The sequence below is a fragment of the Idiotropiscis lumnitzeri genome, chromosome 1, assembly GCF_059441095.1.
Source record: "Idiotropiscis lumnitzeri isolate Australia: NSW breed Sydney's pygmy pipehorse chromosome 1, RoL_Ilum_1.0, whole genome shotgun sequence".
NCBI lineage: Eukaryota > Metazoa > Chordata > Actinopteri > Syngnathiformes > Syngnathidae > Idiotropiscis > Idiotropiscis lumnitzeri.
In genome coordinates, this window is record NC_142391.1 from 26,600,528 (window position 1) to 26,628,164 (window position 27,637).

General features: G+C 41.7%; 1 protein-coding gene across 2 annotated transcripts; it reads left to right on the forward strand.

The window, feature by feature from the left end:
* On the forward strand, positions 1–27,480 carry slf1 (SMC5/6 complex localization factor 1). 2 transcript variants are annotated; one of them, XM_088304864.1, is made up of 18 exons: positions 1–154; positions 593–709; positions 778–856; positions 1,690–1,915; positions 2,008–2,161; positions 2,882–3,001; positions 3,095–3,160; positions 3,632–3,778; positions 5,503–5,672; positions 5,900–6,034; positions 6,303–6,456; positions 6,545–6,713; positions 6,861–7,006; positions 7,125–7,198; positions 10,737–10,810; positions 16,667–16,759; positions 18,402–18,584; positions 26,145–27,480. In XM_088304864.1, the coding sequence occupies exons 2-18, from the start codon at positions 599–601 to the stop codon at positions 26,633–26,635; spliced, it is 2,592 nt and encodes an 863-aa protein (XP_088160990.1). In that variant the 5' UTR covers positions 1–154; positions 593–598; the 3' UTR covers positions 26,636–27,480. The 2 variants fall into 2 exon arrangements, with proteins under 2 accessions (XP_088160990.1, XP_088160999.1); XM_088304873.1 differs by having other exon boundaries at positions 27–140.
* The last annotated feature ends 157 nt before the right edge of the window (positions 27,481–27,637 follow it).

Consider the following 27,637-nt stretch of genomic DNA (forward strand, 5'->3'; position numbering starts at 1 on the left):
CTATGCTCCGTGGATCTATCCACGCACACCAATAACACTAGAGGAGGCAAACTCGAGTGTGCTCGTACGCGTTTCTCCTGTTTTTCAGCACTTGACGCTATGTGATCCCGTTTTTTAACTTTGAATTTACTCTACAAAAGGTAGCAGGATACACGTAAGATGGCTGTTTCAATGTCACAGCTGGTGCCGGCCGGGTGTGAGCATGTATGAAGAAACCGAGCAGTCGGCGGGAACGGGCAGTTAACAGTTACTAATGACTGCGAATTCATATTGCGTCTGTGTATTGAAACGACACCCCGAGTCTATCTGTGCAGTGTGAATCTGCGTTACTCGTAAAATAAGTCTAGCTTTTAATATGAGCCACTTAAAGTGTTGTGAATTTCATAAAAGGACATAAATGACAAATGTCTTTAACTGTCAAATGAGATGTTTCCCCCCCACTCCGAAAATGAACCTGTGTTGAGTATGCAATACAGTTGTCAATTTGTCAAATATATAGAGAAACATTGTTGATGCAATTATCAAGGGAAACTGGTTGTTAATGACAGTGAAGTTGAAAACAGGTGTTAGTGAGGCTGCACTGTTTTCACAGTTGGTGATGGAGAACTGCGCTCCCGTGTTCCAAATTTCTGGCATCAAAAATCGTGACAAGAAGAGAGCTTTGCTCCGGGGAATTCATCAATTGAGTGGGAAATATGTTGGGGGTTCCGTAAGTAGCCACAAACACATACAAGTCCCCATTAAACAAGTTGGAAATTAATGCTATTTTTTCCCCAGGTTTACGAGAGTGGTTGTACCCATTTAATAATCCCTCACATTTTGGCCAGTGAGAAATTTCTGGCTTCTTGTGCTGCAGGTTGGTTATCGTGATAGTCGAGCATGATTGTTTCTCATCAAAGCAAATGCAACAAAGTTAACTATTGTGGCGAGGAAACAAAATAAGTGTTTCATCCACTTGATCACATTTCCTCGGTTGCCCTCCTGGGCACTGAATTTTAAGTGTTTTTCGTGCCGTAGGTTTTGTTGCTAATGTCAGACACGCACAAAAAAAATCACTTTGTTGAAAATGTTTCTTCACTCGAAAATTGTGGTTTTTGGATATAGTACATTGCAAAAGTCTGTAGTTAGGTGCTTAAAGGGGAAGTAAAAAAAATCTTTAGACTATGTTGCAATTACAATACCCTGAATTGATATTACCTGTCTGTATGTGCTGCAACAGCGTTTGTGTGTGAATATTCGTTATTCGATGGAATATCACTCCCGTTATTTGATGCAAATTTCCCCTTACCATGTCAATGGGATTAACTTTCGCACTGGCGATGTTTTTAAAACTAAGGATGTCTTTTATTTAAAGATACAAGAAATTTATTTTTGTTGCATGTTTAGTTTTACAATGTACTCCCAACGTGGTGTCATGAAAACATCTTAAAGCACTCTCAGAGTCACATTGATGTCACACGCTCACTATGCAAGCAACACTGAGTACTTTCACAACGTCTGGAACTTGATTAATGATTTTTCTTGGAGTAGAACTTTTTAAGAACCGGCAAGGCAAAATCAAAATCACAATTACATTTCATTAATTTTCCAGTCAGAACAGTAATACAGGTGCAGAAAATGACAAAACTATCCTATTACTTTACTCTGTGCCATTTGTATTCAGTGATGTTTCTGCTTCTTTCTTATCAGGAAAGTGGATTGTCACTCCAAACTATGTTCTGGACAGTGTTAGAAATAGTTCCTGGCTCCCAGAAGCGCCGTACGAGGTGTCCATTCCCTCAGATACCATGTCAACCGTCTATCCCGTTAGACAATGGCGGGAGAAGGTGACCAGCGGGGCCGTAACTGGGGCCTTCCAAGGCTGGAGGGTTCTTCTCATTGTCCAAGATTCTTCCCGTTTAGTCATGTTCAAACGGTTGGTTGGAGGACTTGTAAATACTACTTAAAAACATTGGGATTAATGAATATAATCTGTTCATCAAGTTCCATTTTGAATGAATTTCCCAGGGTCCTGGAAGCTGGTACCGCTACAGTATACAGTTCTCCTCCTGCCTCTGACGCTTCCATTACTCACATCATAGCCAAGCCCGTCATGCAGAATGCGAGTTGCCACAATACTCCTTGCTTCCCTGTAAGCCATATTGTCCGGTACCTCTTTGGGGTAAGTCACATAAACTAAAAAAAAATAAATTAAAATGTAGCTATGACGCTGTCACAACTATACTCGTGTCAACAATTAATTTATATGTTGCCTTTGAGTGGAACATTTTAGTTGTAGTTTCTATGCCTCCCAAAAATTAAGCATTTTTCAGTTTTGGTGTTTGTTTTAACTTGTGATTTTATTGTATTTGAGGATATACTTGCTGTTATTTTGGGTAATCTAGTTCCACTCACTTGTAGTAGCTACAAGCTCTATACACTGGTGTCGTTAAGCAATGTTTCATAAAGTTTTCAATAGTCTCTTTGAAGTGTAGCGATAGTGTGTCGCAGCAGATGATTTTCAACTTTTTCTATGAACCAAGTTATTGTTTGCACATAGTTGTTTTCTGTGTATTATTAGACAAAGGTGGAGTTTTACTTTGTGCTGTTGCATTTGTCCCTCACCGCCAGTCTCGCGGCAGTGCTCTAAACTCTAAAGGCTAATAGTGGTGATCAGACTAGCCGTCATCTTGTTTTTGTCCTCTATTTGCTAATTTACAAAAATAATCTGTGATGGTGTAAAATCAGGTGCTTATCCAGAGTAAGATTCACTGAGCCATTGTTTTTGAATCATTCACTCTTTAATTGGACAAATTTTAAGCGGATTTACACATATTCATATCAAATTGATCAAAATAATGTTTTACTATATGAAATGTTTTTGTTTTTTTTTCTTTGGCAGAGCAATTTTGTTGACATGGCCTTCAACTTAACAGATGATGAAACAACACAGTCCAGTGTTGTGGATGTTGACTTTTCTAAACTGGAGGCAGACCTCAGGGAACATGCCATCAAACAGGAGGTGTGCATGCTAAAGAGAAGCACGTTTTTTTTGGGAGCAGGGAAATGTCTATTCATCAAGTGCATTACTGTAAATGCTTAATCTATTTTTTAGAGCCACCCACGACTGTTCTTCCTTGAATTTCTTGATACCCACGACCCCCATCAGCCTCTGTCACAGGTAGACATTCACACCTGCTGTCGTTGGACCTGTATGATGCTCTACAGCTCTAAAATGGCCACGTGTTTCATTAAAAAGATCAGGTCATTCAATTTCCTTCATATCATAGATTTCAATGGGAAGTGACATGGAGAGCAAGGGCGTCTTTCCCCCAGGTCTCCCGTTTAACCGGCACAGTCAGCTGAACTTGGCGTTTTGATTGGCATACCTATTAACATGACTGTCCTGTCTGTATCTGTCCTAGATAGATTGCTATTATTAGTGCTTGTGTATTTCCATTCTCTAACCTCAGAGGCCATATGTTATTTGGCAAGAACTGATAGTTAGGGGGTGAACCCCAGGAACTTAAGATGGCCAATCACATCCAATTTCCATTACCCTTCTGCCCTCAACTTTCCCTCTCAAATCATTTTTTCCATTTCTTCTTTTGCATGTGACTTACGTTTAGTCACTGTTCTTCTATTCTTTCAGGCAACTGAAACAGACTTCAGCAACATTAGCGCCATAATAGAGTGCGGCCTCTACATCGAAGCGTTGGACACCATTCGAAGTGCGGTGTTCCCAGGGATTCTGCCACCAGCACAGTACCTGGTGTCGCTGATAGATTACGCACAGCAGGTAGGACCAGGAGTACCCAACTGCGTACATTCCCAACTGCTCCTTTAGCCTCTGGCTAGAAAACACTGGACAACTTGTTCCAGAACTCTAAGGATGCATTTTCCCTATGTGGTTCAAGTGACACATTACTGATTTGTTTGTTGTTCTGCAGTCTTTCAGTGTGGATATAAATCTAATACATATCGTCCAATGCGAGTGCAGTGTTCACACACAGATGAGTTATATAGTCATACTCCACCAATTTGAGTGTCAGTGAAATACGTCAATTGGTGGCAAATGGTGCAATAGTGATGTGTCAATGGATTAAATGAGACAAACTTGCATATTTCATTATATATTTTTGTATTATTGTTTACTCGAATATACACAATCTGATCGAGAGGATCGAAATCGTGTGATGGTTTGCATTTCCTGAAAAATCGCTGACCACTTGTAATGTCATAATTTGCGCAATCTATCAAGGACATCATGGATCGGATTGGCGAAATAAGACATTGCAACAACCTTGTTCACTCTTGGGTGTTCTGTGCTACAATAGTGTATAGTGTGAGCCCGAAAGCTAGTCTTTTTTTAACCTTGTCTCTTGTTTTTGTGAGCGGAAACCCTTTGTGCGTCCGTGCAGTTTTTTGTGTATTTGGTAAAAAATGTAAAAACTTTTATTTACATCTAAAATAAGAATTCACCACAATATATATGCTATTAAATTTGAACATCTCTTTTATTCCAAATGGCTTTCATCACTCATCATAAATTAGATGAATTTCCGACCTTGCGCATTCAATCGGTCACAGATGCAACCAGCAGGCAGGCGTCTTGTTTGAACAAACATGGAAACCGCCCCATTGTTGACAAACGCACTAAACCTTTCCTAAACGAGGATATGCCATATACTGCGGTCATGCTATTGTTCTGACGCGATTACATTATCAAGTCATTACCATTTGCGTTGAGAGTGCCTAATCAGAACAGCTTCACCGGAACCAAACGGGTTTGAGAATGTCCTACTTCATGGCATACATGTCAGGTAAAAAGTGGACAAACAATGTATGACAAGATAAGTACTACGGCCTGTGGACACCAGGACTCGTAACACAGCAAGCTTCTTGTAAGTGCCAAAAAGAAGCAGTCTAAAAGTTTGGCTTCTAAGCGTGGCTAGAAAGTAAGTGGATGGACTTGTTTGTAGCTGTTGAACCAAAATTGCAATAATTGTAGCAAACGCCCCGACCAGGCATCTGAATGAACATGGTCTTTCATTTGTGTAGCGCTTTTCCATCTGTTTAAGGCACTCAAAGGGCTTGGCACTGATTCACATTCAGCGACCGATGACACAGTTTCAGGAGTATCTGGGGGTTAAGTAGCTTGCCCAAGCACACTTCGACATGGTCTTGCGCTACCACTGAGCCATGCCGCCCTCATGCATGTTCATGGATTTTTTTTTTCCATTAATGTCATAGAAGGACTTGTTGTAAACATTATATGTTATATGTAATTTTCATCCGCATTTTGGGACGTCTGAATTATTATATTTGCCTATACAGTTTCATGATAGTGGTGGTGATTTAATATATGCAATTAAATTGGAATTGACGACTTGGAATTGCAATGTTAAGCCAGTCTAAAAGTCTTAATTGGAAATAATAAAACTGAACGAGAGTCAATATTATTGTCACTCATTAAAATGATATTGACCGCTTATTTTTTTCTCGTTTTTCTTTCCATTTCAGGGTAGTGCCACAAGTGTCTTCCTGAGGAGCTTCCAACAAATCATGCATAGGTTGCTAGTGACCAATCCTCCTTGGCTGAGTCCCACCAATGTGAAGAAGTATTACAGTCGGGTGTTGCAGTGCCCTCGCTGCAAGGCGGGCCAGTGGCCTTTTCTAGAGACAGCCATAAGGTGTGCTTTCTGTTTTACGACTGGTATTCCATCTACAGGTCTTTTCCCCTTCATGTGAAAGCCATGCAAGTGGCCATTGCACACCTTTGACCATAATTCAACTGGGTTAGGCTTTAGCTCCTACCTTGACATGAACCCTGAATAGAATGGTGTAGAAAATGGATGTCGTACTCTAAAATATCCCAAATCCTACAGCGTTATTTCCCCATTTGTGTCTGTCCCTATAGTTACTGCCTGTCAAGTGAGGCCACTTGTCACCATCTCCCTGGGCCGGCACTGCCAACTCTCTTACACTTCCACAGTGATGTGCTGGCATTTTTTCTCAAGCTCTTCGAAGGGGAACTTCACTCCATCACCACGGGGTACAGACTCAGCATACACTGTGAAACTTGGACGATATGAAGAATCTCTTACTGAGTGAGCCTGGTCGGAGAAAGCATTTTCCTAAAATAATTTTGCCATGTTGTAATTGAGTGCAGACATTCGTTAGTTGATGTTTGCTTGCAGTAAGGAGCAAGTCCAAAACCACAATACAATTCAGTGATAATATGTGACAAATAATCCAATTGTCTATTTAGACTCTGGTTTGCCTTGAGGAAAAAAAATAAGGTTAAGTCACACTTTCCTTAGGGATTTCAAGTTGCTACCAGAACCAGGACTGAGCCAGGTATCAACATCAGGTTATTTGCTCTCTGTAACCTTCTGGACCATGTGGGAACGCTCGACACTGTTGTCGTGTGCCGTAAAAAAGCTCGTCCAGCTCATGATGCAGGCTGCCTCTGGGGTAAGATTTTACAGTGTGTGTCAGATTAGTGGTGAGCTGAAATGAACATTTAGTGCTCAACCTAAACTGTGATTCATCCTTACCAAAGGACCACACTGACAGCGACAAGAAGCACAAAACGAATCTGCTAGCCATCCTGCTGGACCTCCTGTCAGTGTTGGTGGAGTTTTGGTGTACACAGCACTTGAAACTGAACCAGAAGCTTGTAGAAAATGGACTGAAAGAGCTAGCAGAGCACTTTGCCATCACAAGCCAATGTAAGGAAGAAATATAGACAGAATATTTAATGTATTTACTCTGACTGCAATATTGAATAAAAAGTTGCTTTTGCATTTTGAATGCATCAATATTAATATACGCAGGCATAGAACTAGTGTTTCTATCTGTTGTGGTCTGTTCTGTAGGTCTCTCTGCAGTCAACATGGCTGAGATGGTTGCCAGAATTTCATCAACGAGGCTTAAACTGGCATTGGTGGATGCAATATTCAACAATATCTGCTGCAAAAATGGAATTATAGTGGGTGGCGGACCTTTGTCTCTCAAGAAAGTGGTATGTGCTAGTTGCATGAGTTTTTTTTTTTTTTTTCACATTTCTTCTTATCTCTGCCAATTTGGCTGGTCCATCCGTGTCCCCCTTACTTGATGTCGGCATTTATGACTTATGACAGGTGCTGTCCTACCTGCCTGCGCTGGGACGCTTAGCTCAGAGTCCCAACTGGGCCGAACTCGCCACCAACAGCGGGTAAGCTGCAGTCCTTTTGTCTGCATCACTTTCAATCTCATTGGGAACAGGCTATCTAGAAAACATAAATCAGAAGAACACTGGATCAATAGTGGATTGTAAATTTGTGTAGCTCTTAACTTTGAATGATTCGCATTGCGGGGTCTAGTGTTAAATTGTGCTTCCCTTGCTTATATCCGCTCAGTGTTGGACACCAACCAACCAGCTGATTTGTTTTAATTTCTAAAAAGAAAAATAATGGATATTCATTTCTCCAAAATGTGTAAAAAAAATTATGATATGGTGGGATACTAAGTGTCTATTTCTGCCTCCACTTTCAATGTTGTCCCCGTCGATGGTTTGCGTCTCAAAAGGATTACAGCAAATATACGCACGGGAAAATGAAAAAGAAAAGTGAGTGTGATGGAAGATAGATGTGTGTTTGAGAGGGCGTGGGGAGCAGGGATGCATGGAGGGACAGAGGTAGAAAGGCAAATGGAGGTCAGGCAGAGCGTGAGGTGTTGGCAAGTGATGGGTCATGCCCAGGTCTGATCTTATCCGTGCATGCTTGCTGACAGGAGGGGTACAAAGAGAGGTTACGCATATGCTTGCGTGAGCGCGCACACACTCACACGAGCTCTCTTAGGGTCTTCACATACAACCGCCGACTCAGCTTTCAGCACCATCTCCACCTCTCATAATCCTCCCTCGCATACTGAATCTTTCTTTGCCATCTTGAATGTAATTACACACACGCACACACACACGTTGGGTTTGTAGCCCATGCTAGGCATCTGCTGTTTCACCAGCAGGTAGTTGGCCTGGAGAAGGGCAGCAGTCATCGGGGAGCAGGTTCATGCAAAGGCTACTAGTTCACGCATTGGCCACATTCTGCCTCCCTACCCCTTCCTTTGCATCACTGCTTGCCTCGTCCTCTCTGCTGCCAATCCAAAGCTTGCGTTTTATTCGTTCGCACACGCGAGGCGACGCAAACGAGCAAAGGCAATGTGTGTGGAGGAGATAAAGAATTGCCGAGGGCCGCGCGCAATCATTTGACCCTGAAAGAAAGAATGAAATTAAAATGACAAAGTGTGTGATGAATTGAGAACAGAAACCCAAAGGAAATCTTGTTTCCTGCATTTCATGGCTGAAGGTTGGTTATATATATTTATAGAACGTTGACTCTCATAATCAATTAAGGCATCTTTTTGTCTGGGAATCTGACTCAAGACTCATTCTCGCTCAGCGTTGGTTAAAGACGTTTCCAAAAAGGCGCTGCTATGACTCGGTATATTTTAAGAACCCTTTATGTAAAATATCCTCGGCGTTTATTGTTAGAGCGTTTGTCACACAAGGTGTTTAGCGAACGTCAAAATATAAATAGGCCAAATGTGACTGCAGCTCGGGATGGTAAATGCTATCTGTTTGGTTTTCCTCGCAAATTATCTTTAGAACAGAAGATGAAACTCGGGTTGGGGATGTTATATGTTTAAAAGGAGCTCATGAGTCTCACCTTGCTGAATCTGTCTGAAGAAATTGATCAAGATCAAAATGCATCAAAATGTTTAAATGCAGACTGGCTGCTGAGCACCAACTTGTTCTGTTAATGATACATGTTTGCATTTCATTGCCATTATTATACAACTCTCAAACTAAGAGCTAGCACACACTTCCAGGTTTTACCATTCCAACCTGTGGCATTGTAGAAAAAATTGGACCACATGGTGAAAACATACACACACATTTCTCATGCATTTTACAAAATGTGACTTGCATTTAAACCTGCTGTAAAATACAATTACTCAATCGCAGTGGAGCAAAGGCTCTCTGGCTGAGTTGAGAACCTTGCTCATGCGCACCACAGTTGTGAATACAATTCCCTCAGGTCAAAGGTGAAAGAATTAGCAACACATCTGCGGAAACTGTCAAAATTCTAAAGTTTGTTCCAAACTCAATCAAAGTTTGAGTTGTGCCATCAATTTGTTGCCAATTGCTTGTCGATGTGACAAAAATGTATTCCACTGATTAGACTGAATCCGCAACAATCTCTTAGTAAATAATCTTTCAGCTGTGCAGCACTTTTCTGCTTTTAACTTACGTAAAGAGCACTTTGTCGCCATCGACCTCCTGATAGCACAGCATCAAAAGTAACTGAGGGGTGGCGCTAAATATCTTGGTCAAGTTGAATTGTTATGGTGACTGAGGCTCAAGTTCAAACGCAACCTTTGCAGTAAGGAGACGACCATCCTACCACCTGAGCCAGGCCTACTTAATTATTGATAAAGTGCAGTGGTGTGCTTGAAGGCCAACACAAAGCCAGTGGGAGGCTGTCCCGATTCAAATCCTCTTCCTTTTTCTTTCTTTTTTTTTTTTTCCCAATATTGCAATCTTATCTGTCTAATGCAAATTAATTATGTTAAACTTGGTGGGACACATACAAAATTAAAATGTAGCCACCGTTCAACCTGATTGAATCTTAAGAAGGCAAATTTGTGACACGACTAAAAAAAAAAATTCCCAAAGCCGTTTTAAGGAAACTTGATGCATCTTTCAGCTGTGCCTCACACTTCATAGGCAGAGAATCCTGCGCAAGTTATTTAATTTACGGTAGTCAGAATCTAATCAAGCGGAGAGCATAATGAAAAGCAGTGTTGTCTAAATGTCCTTCTTATTGCTACCACAGTGGTTTCCAGCAAGAAAGCTGTCAAGGGTGCACGCGGCCTCAGGCTCAGCGTAGCATGCTGCTCTCCCATAGAATAAAGGAAAAGTCAGCCACATCCTGTCAGCCTCCTCCAAAACCAGTCTTCATGGAGAGGGTGTGCGCGGGTGACACTCCCTCACTCTTGCTTGGACTCTTTCTCAACCACAAACGCATACCCACCTCACACACACCGAGCGTAGCGCAAGTCTCTCCTCAGCCTTGTCCCTGCTAATAACAAGCAACGTGACAGGACGCGCGTTTCCTCCTCACTGCTGGGAGCAGTTCCTTCCTTCTGCCTTCTGAAACAAGCCAATTACCAGCGAACAAGCCGCCTCCCTGTAATACTGATAGCATTTCGCTTCAGCGCAATACACACGCACACACCTGTCAGACTCCATGCAGGCAGATCTCACGTACCTGCTCGCAGGACTAGTGACAGCCCACAGCTATTAGCACGCCACTACTTTGAAGAGGCTTCACTTTCTTTCACTAGTTATTCCTCTTAATGTGCTCGCTCCGCTAGAATTCTCGGTGTCTGCGTTTTGAGGCGTTAAGTAGGAGGAAAAGTGCTTTGGAAAAGAAAAACCTGCGCGTGCGTTTGTGTGTGTGTGTGTGTGTCACCCAACGGGAGGGGTGTGATAGATTTGATATAATACAGTGCCATGAGGAATTCATTTGCTAATGGGGATTGATGGATGTTCCCCAATGTCTCCACCGTGCCATAGTGAAATGGCCAGTCATTGAAACTTTAGTCTTGTTAATGTGAATCATGGGTAATTTCTCATTGAATTAGTACTTGGTGTATTCATGCCTATTTCCATAAAAACCCTTTGACTGTGTCCTTTGTTTCCTGTCCAGAACTCTGAGCCCAGTGGAGAATGAATCTGGGATAGAATGCATCCCAAGAGGCTTCCACAAAGTTAATGCAGCAGGTAGACATGCGCACTCACACACACACACATGAACACGCTACAGCTGCCAATGTAGCTGCAAATTTGCAAGAAGTGGGCTTTTAATGGACTGATGCACTGCACTGGGTCATCAATAAAGAGAGCGCCATGATGGCGGTGTCATCACTTTGCGTTTAATGAAGAGCACATAATGCACTGAGATGTTCATTGCCTTGCTTCTGGTTGACCGCAAGGACGACTGTGCTGTACAGTCAGGCCTCGCTTGTGGTGGCATCGGAAAACAACAAAATAATTCAAAACACACTTTTGTTGTAATTCTTTTCAGGGATGTCAAATTATTATTTTTTTTATGTTGCTGCCCACATTTCAGTTATGGGTTCCCTCAGAAGGCCGTAATGACTGAAGCTGTATAAATATATAATGGCCTCATCACATTATTACATGAAGACAACAAATTGTTGGCAAAGTAAACTTGATTTGAAATCAGAAATCTCTGGTATGAAACCAATTCGATACGTATCAAGATATACACGGTTATGATTGGATACAAAAAACGATACCTCAATACGAGTCGTTTCATTTTAAAAGCGAATCAATTCGATAGTTCAAACAAAATTTGTTGCGATAGTTAAAAATTGTTATAGAAAATCATAAAAAAAATGCTAGCTGTTGTTTAGCTGTGTAAACACTGTTTGTTTTTTAAATCCAAAAATGTTCCATACTTTGCATTTTTGTTTACCCGGTGCGCTGAAAATCATCACCTGTGAATCAGTAGTTGATTTGGCGCTCTCGCCAATAATAACATACATTTTATGTATAATCCTAACTTGCTACTACTTAGCGGAGCTTCTTTGTCTTCATCATCGCTGCCGTCGTCGTCTTGTTCTTACTGCACGCAGGTTGATACTTGAGTTGTGGCATTATTTTAAACATGACAACAGGGTAAAGCCCAAGGCAACTGCTTGCTAGCCTCGCAATAGCCAATCAACAGTTTGCCTGGCAGATTCTGTATCAATACAGGAGTCGTATCGCTTGCGTTTTCGAATGGATATCTGGTGGAATCACATTTTTCTTTTCACCCCTGGAAAATAGTTTCTTCAGCTATTGTTCAGTTAATAATGATGATTTGCTTTTGTTGGCCATGTAAAACAATTTGGGCCGGATCTCGGCCACGGTCCTTGAGTTTGCCACCTGTGCTCTGCACACTGAGCTGTAGTCCAACCTGATATTCTAAGCTCAACAAGTTTTTTGTCTTTTGAGGCATATTTAGCAAAAACATCTTTTTCCGTTTGATGACTTGAGGGACATTCGGACTTTGAGATTCCATTGTAATGGATGAACAAATAAATGGCATGGACGGGAATATGTTTCACGCAGCAAACAATACCGCATATTAACGTTTACGGTTTCCCCTCACATCTCCTTTATTGGGACATTAAATGCAGCAATTAGGAGAGCGGCGCAGATATACAGCGGCTACACCGGTGGAACTTCCTGCAATTAAAGCCGTGGCACTCGGTGTGAACTCTCGAAGGTGTCAGAGCTCATATCTCCCCTGCTTCACCTGATCAGAAAGGCCCCATGCTGGAGGGGAGGAGGTGAAGGAGCGCAATGGGGGGTGGGAGCTAGGGAGCACTGAGGCTTTTGGCGTGTGTTGTTTTTCCGCTACGTGATATCTATACCAATGCGCTCGGCATTAATTTTTGATGAACCATCGGCACAGCATTCTCCCCTCTCGCCCTCTCATCCCCATTCGCTTCCTTCCCCCCTTTTTGCCTCCTTTCTCTCACAGCTGCTTTCACCCACATGTAGAAACTTGCTTGGCTTGTACGTATCTTCGGCGTTGCATCCATGGAACCCCCGCGTCTTTGTCAAAGTTGCAGACAAGGGTAGTGGGATTTTTATTTATTTATTTTGCCAGGAAGTTCTCTGTTTGAGTTCCGTATTTGCTTCTGGATGCTCAGCAGAGATTTCCGCTGCAAAATGCGTCGCTGAGCGCTGAGTAGTTTGTATTAAGTTTCGTGATGTACCGCAAACAAAACATCTGAGTTGAATTCTCACCACATTTTATATTCGAGTTTTTGTTTCATATAAAATGCTTTACTAAGTTATAAGCCATCCGTTCAGTTCGTAAAAGCCAAGTACATATCTAGCAGTATTTGTCTTTTCAGTGGGAAACGTTTGTTTCTCCTTACTGAACTTGGCTCCTGTAACATTGCTGAGTCCTTATGTCAGTGTTGGCTGCCTGTAAAACTCTTTTGCGATGGGTCTATGATGAACTTGAAAACGATTTGAATGATTTGTGATCACCATTCCATCTACATTCAGGGTGCACTCACACAAGGAAATTCCTGCTGTGTGCTGGCGCACGCTTGAGACGGACAGTCTGGATTGTTTAACGGACTCTCACATCTCAACCTACCATTTGGTGTCCTCATCACCGTTTCCTCAAAGTGTCTGTTCGATCAGTACAAGTTTCACGATTGCAACTGTTTGACTTTGGTTGAGAGGGTAGGTACACCTGGACTTGCTAAAAACATGCATGATCAATGTGCCACAACTCTGGAAGAGATTATTTCTATTAAAATATCTCAACTGTAATGATGACATTGAATTTTCTTAGTGCGGAGATTTGAGCTTAATAAAGAGTTGACCCGACTCCCATAAGAAATTTGGCAACATGAACTCATGAGCCATTGGATGGTTTCTGTATCTTTCCACTACATGTAAATTGATTATGTGTGAATGTTGTCAGAAATCTTGAAATTTATTTAAATACAGTGCCTGGTGACTAACAGCTTTAACACACTTTTAACAGGAGTGCAATATTTCTGGCGAGGAGACGTTAAGACCAACACACACTTTGAACATTTCTATTAAAGTGTGAAACAGCGAATTTATAGAAAGGACGGGCAAATTTATCCTTTCCGTGCTTGTAAATGCTGAGTATGCAATTACCCCAATAATAGAAGCGTTGTGTCCAAATTGGAGCCATTAAAGTGATTTAACAGAGCGTGGATTGGCTCTGGCATTTGCGGGAATGTGTACACATGGGGTGTAGTGGAATGGGTGTTTAATCACGGCGTTTTAGAGCTCAGTAATGGCACACAACTCTGCATAGAACTCACAGTACTGCTTACTCATTAGAGCCTGCAGGTTTGCGCCAAGCTCCCCAAACCGTCTGGTTTGGGGTGGCGGTGGGTTTGGAAACGTCTTTGATTCTGACATCATTGTTGGTACTGATATGTGTCAAACAGTTGGACTTGTTCATGTGATGCTTAAAAAAATGAAATTGTGTTGTTCCCCAACAAGAATTGTTGTAACAGATTAGAAGCTAGTTATTTTGGAATTTTTGTTTAAAAAGAAACAAATTGAAAATGGGCTCCTAGGCCTAACAAATGTGCTTGTCCAACTTTTTTGTCCGGTGTTTCTCAACTGTTACTTTTCGTAACAAGGTCGCCACGGTGCTTCACAATCTTTGTACTGCTAACACGCTGAAGTAGGTTTAACGTGTGCTTAATATTTGAATCAACAACTTAAACATTTCCTTGTCCTTCCATAGCATATATTTGTTTTCATGTGAAATTGTAATATAGACATAATTTGAAGTCCAAATGATTTGACCGTGTATGCATACATTGCAAATTTTCCAAAGTGGTAGCATATTGGAAAGACTTTTTTTTTGTCCCCATAGACAGGAATGTTATAGAAAATAACGGCGACATGGGGGAGGTTTTCTGTGCAGTGAGATGAGAAGTGTATTTTAAGAGAACCTTTGAAAACTGGTCTGAAAGTGGAAGATTTTGCTCATTATTCCTGTGGAAACACTTTCTAAAATGGAGGACATGGGCACGCTACGCTATGTCACATTCATCCTTGAATGTCGGAACACGGGGCTGTTGTGTTTTGTGCAGCTCAACATAATGAGCAAATACAAGCTTTGTGTATTTGGATCAAATCAGGAGGGCAAGCAGTTCATTTGCATGGTGTTCACCTTGATTTCTTTTTGTGGCTGGCTTCAAAACGAGACACTTGCTGTTTAGCCTCTTAAGTGAATTATTGCTAAGTCACGTAATTAGATTTGGAAAGTGCTTGCCCTTTTTTTCTTTTCAACTGTTATCAGCTCTTAACGAAATAGAAACGCAAATGTGTGCATATACGAAATGCACGCTAGATTGAATGCTTCAACTCAACTGTTTTTATACTCTCATTCTGGGAGGTAAAAAAAAAAAGCTGGCTTTCTTGAGTGACTTTTTTCAACTTGGTATTTCACCGTTTATTGCTCTCATCCCATTGCGAACGCACATCGATTTACCGCCACCCCAGAATTATGTTGAATTGCTACAGTTTTAGTATGGTTAAAAAATCAAATATAATAAAACTGTCATTGATTTAAAGTGTTACAACTACGGCGCCTGCACAAAGAATCCCGCTAACACATACATGCTCCTTAACACTTCACGGAAAGTATTTTATCATCAACTTTTTCGAAGCCACGAGTGATGCCATAAACAAAACTGTTTAATCTGCAACGAAGCATAACAGTGGTCCAGCTATTTTTGCTTTAGTTTGACTAATATTCCGTAAAAGACCAATAATATCAATTTGTGAAAAAAAAATGGAGATTGAACATATTTGAACATGCCAGGTTAGCTGCTCGTCATTGACAAATTTTCTTCAAATCTTAGTTTTAAAAAGGCAAAACCGCAAAACGTTATGAGAACCAAAGAGAAATGGAGAGGAGAATATATATTTTTTTCAAACAAAAATGTGTGAATCTGCAAATCTACGGGTGCCGAACCAAGAGTATGCGAAGGTCGACTCTAGATGTCAAGACATCACACGCACATTTTCAGCAATTAGCTTCAAACATGTAACAAATCTCTAACTTCACTTCACGGGTTCATAACTTTCCCTATGGACGATCAGATGAATGAATTATTTGAGAAGAAAGTGATCCAACATTCTTCTTTTCGACTAGATTTGAAAAGCATGTACCGGTACTTTCCACCTGTTTCCCCACTTCCAGCTCTCCACACCCACCCGTCCGGAACCTCCTTGTCTTTTTGCCCGTACGCACTGGAGTGGAGCCTTTGTACGAGGATGGCGTCCTGGGGAGAGCTAGTAAAGCGTTTACTCGAGTCTTAGCTGTGCTGTATTAAACTGCCAAGCACAAAACCACTCATGCTTGGCCTTTAACTTGCCTTTGAAGTTCACCCATACATGCAACGTGGGAAGTGCAGCCCACTAATGCATGCCTGATTTCAGGGAAGTGAGGAATTGGGTACAGCTGAGAAAAAATAAACGTATAAAAATGTCAAAACAAATGCATCAACTCATTGTTCGTTGTCTGATTAAACATCAAATGGCCACGGTGCCGATTGCCCAGTGGGGCGTTTGAACCCAGGATCAGTGACGAATCTCTTTGGAGGCATTGTGCTGGGGCTGTCTACCAGAACTTGCTTACAAATGGCAATAGGTGGACCAGCACGGAGGACCACTCTAGCGCCACTTCCATTTATCCGCTCCGTTATTAACTTTGTTCCTCGAAATTGGGATTTAAAAAAAACAAAAAAAAAAAACGCAAGGAGTTTGCCCAACTCTTATTATTCCGTCCCTTTTTTTCCCCCTCAGAAGCGCTCCCCCACCCTTCCTTTTATTTTTTTTTGTAATCACTCTTCTTAATTCGCATCCTCATTGGTAGCGTTCACTTTTGTAGGTCAAGTTGTTTTTTGTTTTTTTTTGTGAGTCGGGAAAATTTCTGTAGTTCTTCATTTACCATATGGGCACAATTTTTGATTTCCTTCCTTTCTCGTTTTTTGGGTGTGTTTGTCCATTGTGTGTGTGTGTGTGTGTGTGTGTGTGTCCTGATGGAAGGCGAGACCCTCCTCCACAGAGCATGCAAGAGGAACCAAGTGGAAACTGTTTCTTATATTCTGGCATGCCCTGGCATCGACGTCAATGTTAAAGGTAAGAATTTATTTCTCGCTTTCGCCTCGGTCTCGGCGTTGACCCCCCACCAGGATGTATTAACACAGTAGGGGTGTCAAAAAAGGAGGAACTAAATGTACAAACGTATCATCATTGAGGTGAACCTTTTCCCGAAATGTAAAGGGAGCGTCTTTAACAGTGAGGCAGATTCAGAGGCTTGGGTTTATTTACTCTGCTGTCTTATGGTACTTTATTTCATCATGACTTTTGTCCGCTTAGGTCAAACATAATTACTTTTCATCCCCATTTATGGTAATGTTGTGCTGTTTTGAAAGGTTTTTGCACATTGAAAAAGTGTGAAAATGAACTTGGCTCTCAGTAGGGGGCTTATGGATGAGGTAAGGTCCAATTAAGAGGCACATATTTATATCTGCCAAAAAAGAGGCCCATGTAAGTTGGTGCACAAAGAGGGGATAGCTTTTGTTTTGCGGCTTACTTCACAATCAGAGATCATGAATGATCTGTTTCTGTCAAATAGCTGCTAACCAGGTTGTTAGCTTCCAGCGCTTACTTAGCAGCTTGCCCATTCTCCCACTTTAAAGAGGAAATCAACCCCCCAAAAAATATTTACAAGAATATGTTTGATGGAGGCTCGTCAAAACATGGCATTCTGATCAATGTTGTGTTTACGGGGTATGAGTGAAGCAGTAAAATCCACCTGTTTTAAGCCATCTCAGGGGATAGCCATTTTGCCATTTCTGTCGACTGAAAATGACATTGTAGTCGCTCAGGTAATGACCAATCATGGCTCAGCTTCAGAGAACACGCGATTGGTCGTTACCTGAGCCCTGAGCGACTGTGATGTCATTTTCAGTCGACAGTAGTGACAAAATGGTCGCCACCCAAGATGGCTAAACACGGGTGGATTTTGCTACTTAACTCCTATTCCACAAAGTAGTAATAATCAGAATGTTATGTTTAGATTAGTGAGGCACATAGATTTTATTGCAAATAATTTTTTTAGGGTTGACTTCGATCCTTAAGTCCTTACACCTAACCCTGTAATAAAGTGAATTGTATTTATGACGTGACTAAATACTAGATAGACACGTGATTGGTTCCCAATGCAAGGTAGACCAATGAGAGCCCAAGTGGATTCGTCCCGTGAGCTGATTGGCTGCGATGAGCCAGCATTTTTATTCGCTAACCTCCGTCCTAATTGTCCGCTACTGGGTTTGTAGATCACGTTTGTCTCACAGCCTGGAACTTGATAGTTCTTCTTCATTTGGCATTTTTAAAGTTCAATTTGTTGTGTAACAAGTATTTAGAACGTTGGGAACCATGTCGGGGTAGTCGCAACAGTGTAAATACTCCTACTTAGCGGGTTTTCACCTTTTGCAGGTGATTCTCAGATTACTGTACCTTTTGTCCTTCATGATAGTAACATAAAGAGGAGATGTCAAAATGAGATGTATTTTACATCAGGGGTGACCAACATGGTGCTGGTGGGCACCAGGGAGCCCCCAAGTAGCATATGAGGCCCACAGATCTGTTAGGGAAATAGTTGAGTAAAAATGGAAAATTGTCACTTTCTAGGAAATATTGTGCAAGCTATCATTTAAGGATGAAATCTCAACGTGTAAGCTCGTTTTCTTATTATTTTTTTTCTTCTGCCATTTAGACCACGTAGGCTGGACACCTCTGCATGAAGCATGTAACAGTGGCAGCACGGCGTGCGTGGAGGCTTTGCTCCGTCACCGTCCCTGCCTTGTCATTAATAGTATGGTGGAGGGGGTCAGCCCTCTGCACGACGCCCTGCTCAACGGACACATAGACATCGCCAAAATGCTTCTAGAGGCTGGAGGTGAGTCAATTTCACAAAGCAGAAGTATTTGAACACAAAAAGGTTTCTTGAAGCAGGTAGTGCCCAAAGTTGATCCTCACGTTATCCATCTATGCAGTCGTGTAGTTCTTCAAATATCAACCCCATCTCACTGATGGACTGGTATAGCGTTGAAATAAAACACTTGTCTGTCCGATAAACTGCCAAGAGTCCCAATCCTTTGGAATTGGCCATTTTGTTCAAGATTTACTGTGGTGGTTGGCGGCCTGTGACTGCTGCTGTAACTAAAATGAAGCTTTTGTGTAATGTGGCCAACAGACACAGCTGAGCTTATTGGCAGAGAGAATCATGCATGTGAAGTTATCAGCAAAGTTTTATTGTCAATGGTTTGCTGCCCGTGTAAAGCCAAACTGAACAGTGGCGAGAACACCGCTACCGAACTAGCGCTGGCCCCGGCTCAGGCGTAAAAGGTTGTAGAGAGTTCTGCATCAGTGCTGTTCACTTTTTGTATGTGAAGCATCCACACATTTACTTTCAAACATGTAATGCAGCTCGCACGGGAAATCAAATGGACTTTCATATAAGGCACCATGAACTATGCACGTCGTGAACTTGGTGAAAAAGTGTCGTCATATCTAAATTGTCTCATATTTTGCCTTTCAAAAGTCTTAACTCACATACAATTTAACCAATATTGTTCGATAATTTAGTAAGTCAATGTAAAAATGTTCCATCCCATATTATATAGTAAATCAAACCTATCACAAAATATCTTCAACTTCTTTTTACCCTTTGTAATTCTCAACCAAAATAATCAAATGAAAACCCGTAACAAAAACCACGACACTTCCTTCCACAGCGGAAGGAGTGCAAACTGATTCGTGAACCAGGAAATGGAAAGCAAACCAGAGGTTGACCGGCTTTGCTGAATGGATTGTGTTTGAAATGAGATGTTTTACTGTATTTTCATTCAAGATTACACTCACCTCTGCATCTTCGTGGTTTGACTAATTATACTGAATTTGATGTGACTTTCCCCATCAGCAGAGGTACATACTCTGTCCTCAAAAAATAAATTAGACTGGGATTATTTGGTCCCGGAGAGGAAACAAAGCCCTCTCTGTTACTTTGTTTTCCCGCTCTTCCTGCGAAACAGGGAGGTTGAGGGAATTAAAAGAGGTCAGAGGAAGAAGCGGCGCCTGCTATGTGTAAAATTAGAGCGAAAGCTGAATTGTGTGTGCGTGCGTTTGTGCACATGCGTGCTGGTAGCAGACGTCTGGCATGCTGTAGGTCAGGTCTCCTCACAGGGATGCAGCTTTAAAACCAAAAGAGAAATGGAAAACAAGTAGCTTCAATTGGAAACGAGCTGCAGGCTTCTCTATTCAACTTGTCTCCTGCCTCTCTACTCTTTCCTCACACTTGATGGCCTTCTTGTCTTGAGGAGGCGGCCCTCTTGACTCCAGGCTCTAACGTCTCTAGTGGGATTTTTTTTTTTGATAAACTACATCTTGTTGGCATGGCCATCTTTGACTGATCTACTTTCTTTAAGTTTTGGCTTGAGGGGGCACACCCGACCTTGTTGCCGTAATCATAAGACTCCTTTTTAACTGTTTGCCATTGAGGCAAACACAATCCCCACCGATAGAAACCACACTAGTGGGCCTTACGCCTTTTCAACTTATGGTCCCATTCTTTTTCCCAGTGTCTGCTAGAGCCTCCTGGAAATATAGGTTGTTGTTTTTTTTCACCGGCGCATCCTTCACTCTGTCGTCCTTGTTTCCAGCAGACGGACTCAGCCAAACTGGCAAGGTTTGCGTTAGGCCAGAGAGGGCAACACTGACACTGGCACGCCAACAAAGACTTTTTGAGGAGTGATCTCACCCCTTTGTGAGCCTGTCTGCTCGGAGGCCTTGGCCTGTGTGTGTGGTGGGGTGGGTCCCTCCAGGCTTGTGGAGCTGGCAGGGAAAGGATGCCACGGCTGAGGGCAAGGCTAACGCCCCCCCCCCCTTTTCGTTTTCCCATTGCCCAAGGCCACCCCACATGACCCATGCGAGTATGCGTGCGTGTGGCACGACCACACGCACGCATACAGTAATTCGAGGCTTATATTTGCTTATCTACAAAAAAGAACGATCCTGATAATCAAAAATGACGCTGATAGAATGCTGATGTCCAGTTGAGTGTGCTCGCATGCATGTCAATGAGCGAGTGTTGTGTGCGGTGCCTCTTGAGTTGGCAGCCCTATTTTCACATTGCAGGTTTTCCTGATTGGAATGGAAATTGACCCAACGTTGTACAGTTCAGGCATGTGCACACAGTCGGGGCACATGTTTGTGACGGAAAAGGGCAATTGGGAAATAAAGAAGCATAGCACCATATTGGCTTGTGGGGTTCCACCCTCTACACATGGTGGTACGAAAAAAAACCAAACTTTTTATGGTTGGCCTGCTATTTGCATTTTCAAACCAATTCTCCTGTAAAAAATATCTGCACAGTGTTCTTCTGCTTGTCACAGGGAATAGAGTGGAATCCACAAATAAAGGACAATGCCTCCTAAAAAGGTTCATGCTCGCATTTCCACTAGTGCTCATAAGTTTATTGTACGTCAAATTGAGAGCGCAACTGTGCTAACTTTTCTTTTAGAGAGGGCTATGTCCTGACTAAATGACCAAGCTGCTCCTCGTTCTTTGACACCAAGATATCAACTTCATTCATATCAATATGACACTGACATAAGAATTTCAAAAGCCATCTTCCTATCCCAATCGAGCAACTTTTGTGAGAGCAGGAGACAGTCACCCCTGCAACACTATTGCACCACAATGAAGTTGGACACATGCAAGCATAAACACACACACACAGGTCTTATCACTGTCAACATGTTAAAGAGAGTTCATTGCACGCTGCTGTTATTTCCCAGTGGGTGTTGAACTGAGCTCGGCTTGCTATTAGAGAGGTGAGAGTGTGCTCGGGGCATCCGTCGTGTCTTCATGCTTCCGAGGGACACCTCTCCCCACGGTGCTTTACAATCACTTTCATCCTCCCCGGAAAGCTCTCTTTTGACGTCTGTTGGTAGAATGTCGGTGTTAAAAAAGGGACCGTTATCCAAATCGGACTTTGTCATTTGCCGCCCCTCTACACGAGGAGGGGGGAGACCCCTTCTTGTGTAAACTTGTGTTTACACGAGTGTAAAGTGTGTGTGTTTATGTACCGTGGATGAAAAATGAAAGGAGTGGGGCATTGTTTTGTAGATTTGCCGGCTAAGGTTTTACAAGGCAATCATGCTGTAAATAACTGTACGTGCAAACTCACCGTGTCCAGGTAGGGATCATATGAGGTCACTCGATTTAAAGTACCAATTAAAAGGAGAATAACAAATGTGCAATTCTCAATTTGTCATGTTGGTTTTCCTTCCCGATCAACTCGGTAAGGACACGGACGTTTGCCAAGGAAAAGCATTAAACACTGATTGCATATCATCGATGTTGTGTTTCACCTCGCCGCGGCCAAACTTGACACTTGTAAGAATCCATCGCTAGTTTAACTATATCCCCTCACAAAGGCCAAATGACCTGAAATGTGGCTTATGAGGAAAAGAAAAACTAAAATAAAAAAAAAAAGAGAAAATAAATAAATGCATACAGTGAGTTCAGTCGATAGTGGGTGTTTTGGAGCGGCTGGTGTCGTATGAATCAAGTCTTGTGTTGTGTCGGTGTCAACCTGACTACATCCTGCAGTGTGGGGAGGCGTTTGCTCTTTTGATTGTTCTACTTCCAAAGGCCACCTCTAGCTCACCTGTAAATGATCACAACGCACGAGCGAGGAGCTCGGAGCTCGGTGACGATAGTGTACAAAGTGGAAGAATCGACTGAAAGATAATTCACAAGTTTGACTTTTCCCTTCACAATGTCAAAGGCTTCTTAAAAAGCCAGCGCAGAGGCTCGGTGTTAATGGCGCACATGCTTTCCACAACCTTGGTAATGTTGAAAACTCTTCGGCTACATTATGTTATGATGATGAGCCATTTATGTGCCTTAATGAGTGGAAAACATCCGTGGTAAGAATAGCAATAAGATTGGGCCACTGAGTTTCAAAACTCAAGTTCAAAATAGAAATGTGGCTGTGAACGTTTTTTTCAACATACAGTGCCCTCCATAATTATTTGCCCCCCTGGTGAATGAATTACATTTTTTATAAAACACATATTCTCTTACTGAAAATTGTAAAAATGGTTCATCAGACAGAATCAAATTCGCATGGCCATCTCAGTCACCAGACTAATTCAATATTTTTTTTCCCAAAATGCTGATAGAGGTCAATTATGTGTTTTCTATGAATAACGGGGGTTGTCCCCTAAAAAAAATAATAATAATAATATTTGGGTTTAACTTTTTTTTTCAAATCTTGTTTATTTCAAATGCTAAGCCAACAATGGAACACTGGCAAATATTTTTTCTTTTGTCCTTTTCACAAAATACACTTTAATGTGACTTCCATAACAACAGCAACAATACTACTACTAATAATAATAATAATACTAATGATAATAAAAACATTTAAAAATGATTCCAAGATATTTCATGTTATTTCCAATCATCATTAGGCTACAAAAACTGTATTTATTTGTTCTGGGAATATCAAACGCCATACAGTGCCAAATAAAACTACATTTCTACTTTTTAATTTATTTCCACTCTTTTGGACTTCCTCTTTAGTAATTGACGTGATTGACCAAGCACTGTCTAATCATACTCACAATAAGGAAGGTGGGACATACGACGGACTGAAGGAACCTGAAACTTATTTTTTTTTAAATTTACTTTGGTTAATGTATTTAGCTCAGAAATGCCAGATTCTATTCACCAAGCCTTTATAAACCGTGATGTCATCCCCGTCTGTCCATGCACTCATCCTGCCTCTGTTTGCAGCCTGTGAGGGGAGAAGAGCGAATGCGACGTCTCCTCAGAACAGAGAGACAAAGTGGCCGAACTGCATCATCTTTGCCTTTCTCTCTGCCTCCTTTTGTTTTTTCTTTTAAACGCCAATTCCACCCCCTCCTCCACTCCCGCTTTTATATTTCTTGTCTTCGCCTGCCCTCTAAAGGCCAAAGGCCTTTGCACTCTGTGTGTGTGTGTGTGAGTAGACTGCGTCTGGCTGGTTGGAGGATAAGGCAGCGGAGTTCACTCAGCATGTGAATACCTCTGCCATAGCTGTGGAGGACACACACACACACACACAGGATGGTGTAATTACCCTGTGCTCTGGTGTAATCCCCCAGGTGCCGTATTTATCTCCACCGCAGCACATGTGACACCCAGTGGCAACCTGAATGCACTTGATCTGCCATCTCATGACTGTGTATGCAGGAGTGTGTAATCAGCACTGTGTTGCCGTGCGCACGACGGCTGTCAATATCAAAGTCATTTGACACTAGTTAGCGTGAGTAATGACATCTTTATACGGTTAGACAGTCGTGGCTTCATATCGTCCAAGTGATTTGTCGTCAATGATGGATCACAGTGAGAAGCATTAATTGCTGGATTCCAGGAAGTGTTAGGCTGGATTCGCAGTGCAGGGTCCAAGTGGAACTGTTTCAGTTTAGTGTCTTTATCCATGTGGGTTCAGTTCCCTCTCAGTGATGGCGTGAATGTGAGTGGAAATCGTCACGGTAGGCAGTGACAACACGGAAGTAAAAAGTAATAAGACAGGTTTTTTTTTCCATTTTTTTTATCATTCAGAGAAGCAGGTAAACTTTTGTTGATGATTTTTGTTTTTCGCTCTTATTCTGAATTTTAGGGGGAGAACTTAAGGCTTACTATAATACTATACATATGTAAAATGGTAATATTTATTAGGGATGTCAAAATTCCACATTCCCCTAGTCAGTTGATAGGTGGATTTTTGCTGCTTGTGGTTCGACCCGTTCCCTTTCCCCCTCGAATAGCAGGATGTCATCTGTATTATGTCCATTCCAAACAAATATGTCTAACACCGTTATAATGCAAGGGATGGCATGGACAATATCTCTATAAAGAAAGCAGAAGAAAAATACCTAAAAGGACGGTGTTAAAGTCACAGGGAAATTCAAGCGTATGAGTGATTTTCAGTGATATGATTTGACTTTTTTTAATGTAGCATATGAACTATGACCTGCGGCTCCCCGTGACCCCGAACAGGGTAAGCGGTTAAAAAAAATGGATTCATGGTTGATATTATGTAATATTTTTTCAAGTTACAGGATTGTGGTAGCAAAATTAGGAGTACTTATTTCAGGTTCTGGTTACAACTTTGTTCCTGGTAGAAGAATGTGAACGTGTTGCTGTATATTTTAAAAGACAAACACCCACTTGATGTCCACATCCACCATACCTACTTTTATAAAAGAAACCAAGCAGTGATATAATGGACAGAACTTCATTCCTACATGGCCATACCCGTGTCCGTGCCTACCATGTCTGTGCCCCCCCGACCCTCTCATCTCCTCTTTTGATCAAACGTGTGCTCTTAATGTCCTTGACTGCTGCCCCTGTTGTTTGATGGGTGCATTTGAAAAAGTGCCCGCTCTATGTAAAAGTTTATGTAGATGAATTCCACAAGTTATGCAGATTGCATCACTAAAAGCGAGGTGAGCACTGACCTTGGCAACCCACAGCCGCCACACACGCCATTATTTCCTGTCCATTTTTTTTTTTGAAGTGTCATTTTCAAACCAAGTGACTTTTGTAGCCTTTTTCCCCACCATGAATGTGTGGCGTCGATCGGCAACAACTCCCAAAATGGCTTTTGACAGCTCTTCACCTGTTTGGGTGTCGCACATGGAGCCGTGCACTCGCTCTCAAGTGGCGAGGCTGAGCAGTCAAGTGGCCTCGATAGCAGGTGGCCGCAAAAATCTCCTATCCAAACGCAAACAAACGGGCCTGTACTTGACTCACAGGCCAGATGGACTCGGAGTCAGCATCAGAATAACATTGTCCAACCCACTTTCAAACTCAACCCCAAACAGTGGACTAGCGTTTAGCATGTCTGCCTCTCAGTTTTGAGTTTCTGGCTTAGAATCTGGAGTTTATATTCTCCCCAATGCCCATGTGGGTTTTCTCTGGGTACTTTGGCTTCCTCCTCACATCTTCCCCAAGTGCATCCGATTAATAGACTGGGTGATTGAATAATTTGTGAACAGAAATTAAATACATTTTGTGGAAAAAAAGTTCAATAGTATTACAGAACTCAACCCTGAAAAAATACAAAATACATAAAAACCTATTATAAATTATGTATATACTGTATTATGTTAACTTTGTCACCTTTTTGGATCACCTCGATTTCACAATAAATATAACAGACAATTACAGAACAATCATTTATTTAAAAAAAAAGTATAAGGGCAGTAAATAAATATTGTAATGAACCTCTCATGGTCAAGAAATATATAACAGCAAAAAAAAAAGAATACTCATGAGTAAAGTTCTGTGATACTAATTAAACTTCCCAAAATAATACACTGATTGATAATTTCAAATGCATGATCTTATTAATTTCTCAAATTGTTAATCCCTAGTAAATGATATATATGTTTTCCTCCAGGATCTGCGCTCCTACAGCAGACGGACGAAAACGACCGCACCGCATTGGACCTCGTCGCCGACACGCATTGGAGGGCGGAGCTTATCCGCAGCGCGCAAGCGGGCGACTCCAGCCAGAACTCCTCAAAGGTGTTGAACCACGCCCTCTTGGAGGCGGGGTCCTGTATGCTGGCACATCTCATCGTATGCTACAAGCGAGAGAAGAGACCGCCCGGTTGCACGCATCCCACCGACGTCGGGCGCACGCTGGCACGCGGCCTGGAGGCACACTCCTTTCAAAGGGTGACGCTGGGCTGGACGGACCAGCGAGCGATCAGCCTTGCGGGCGACACCGAGACTCTGCTGGAGATGGCCAGAGGGATGCACTGTGGACACGTGTGCGAGTCAGTGGAGGCGTACAAAGGAGAGAATACGTTGCTCCTCTCGCAGATCCTGGAGAGTCTGCAGTCTGAAGGAAAAAACCTCCTTGCTGAGGTGAACCCACTGAAGTGAGCAGCTATTAAAGACTTGGCTGGCATTCAGAAAAGTGCAAACATATCGACACATGTTTCCGTTCGGGTGCATGGAGAAGATGCCTTGAGGTCTAGTTTTGCATTTCAATTTTGTGCTACATAATTTTTCAAACCAGTAACTATTAATTGTATTAATTGTAAAAAAGAAAAAAAAAGGTGTTTTTTTTCTTCTCGAAAAATATGTTGCCAGTTTTGCACTTTCAGCGAATGTTTTTTTGAATCTCAAAATAAAAATAAATTGGTTACCACAAAAGCACATCAGAACTGAATTTGCATAAAAAAAACTATAAAAATAAAACATTTCTATAGTTTAATTCAAGAGTATTAGATTAATTCAACACAGAAATGTTCTTTTCAATTTGAGTCTAATTATTTTCTATATTGTCAATTCAGCCAAATTATAATACAATCTTGGAATATTTGTAGAATAAACCTGCATGAGATTCAATTTCTGAATGAACTGATTAAAATGAAGTGTTCCACAAAATGATTTTTTTTTAGATGCACCTGTATTAGCAGCATAGTCAATTTCTTTAAGTATACAGTATAGATCAGGGGTGAGCAAACTTGGGTTCTAAAATTTGACAGAGGGGCCGGACCAGGAGCAGATGGATGGAGTGTTTTGGTCACCTCACCTCATCGGCGAAAAAAAAATAAATTTAATTTTAAGTGAAAGTGAACCAAAGCATTACAACAATATATATGTCTTTGAAAAACCACAGTATTTAGAAAATAAAACATCAACAAGGTTTATTCATTTACATTTTTTCAAGTTCAGCGGGCCGGATTAAAACGTTTAATGGGCCATATATGGCCCCCGGGCCGTAGTTTGCTCACAGCTGGTATTGGTAATCGAATTCGATCCAATAGAAGAGCTGTTTGAAAAATCCTATTAAAATATTAAGCTCACTTTTGATATATGCTACAGCACTGCACTGTCTACTATATTGTATGGAACTCTTTCATTAAAAAAAAAATATAT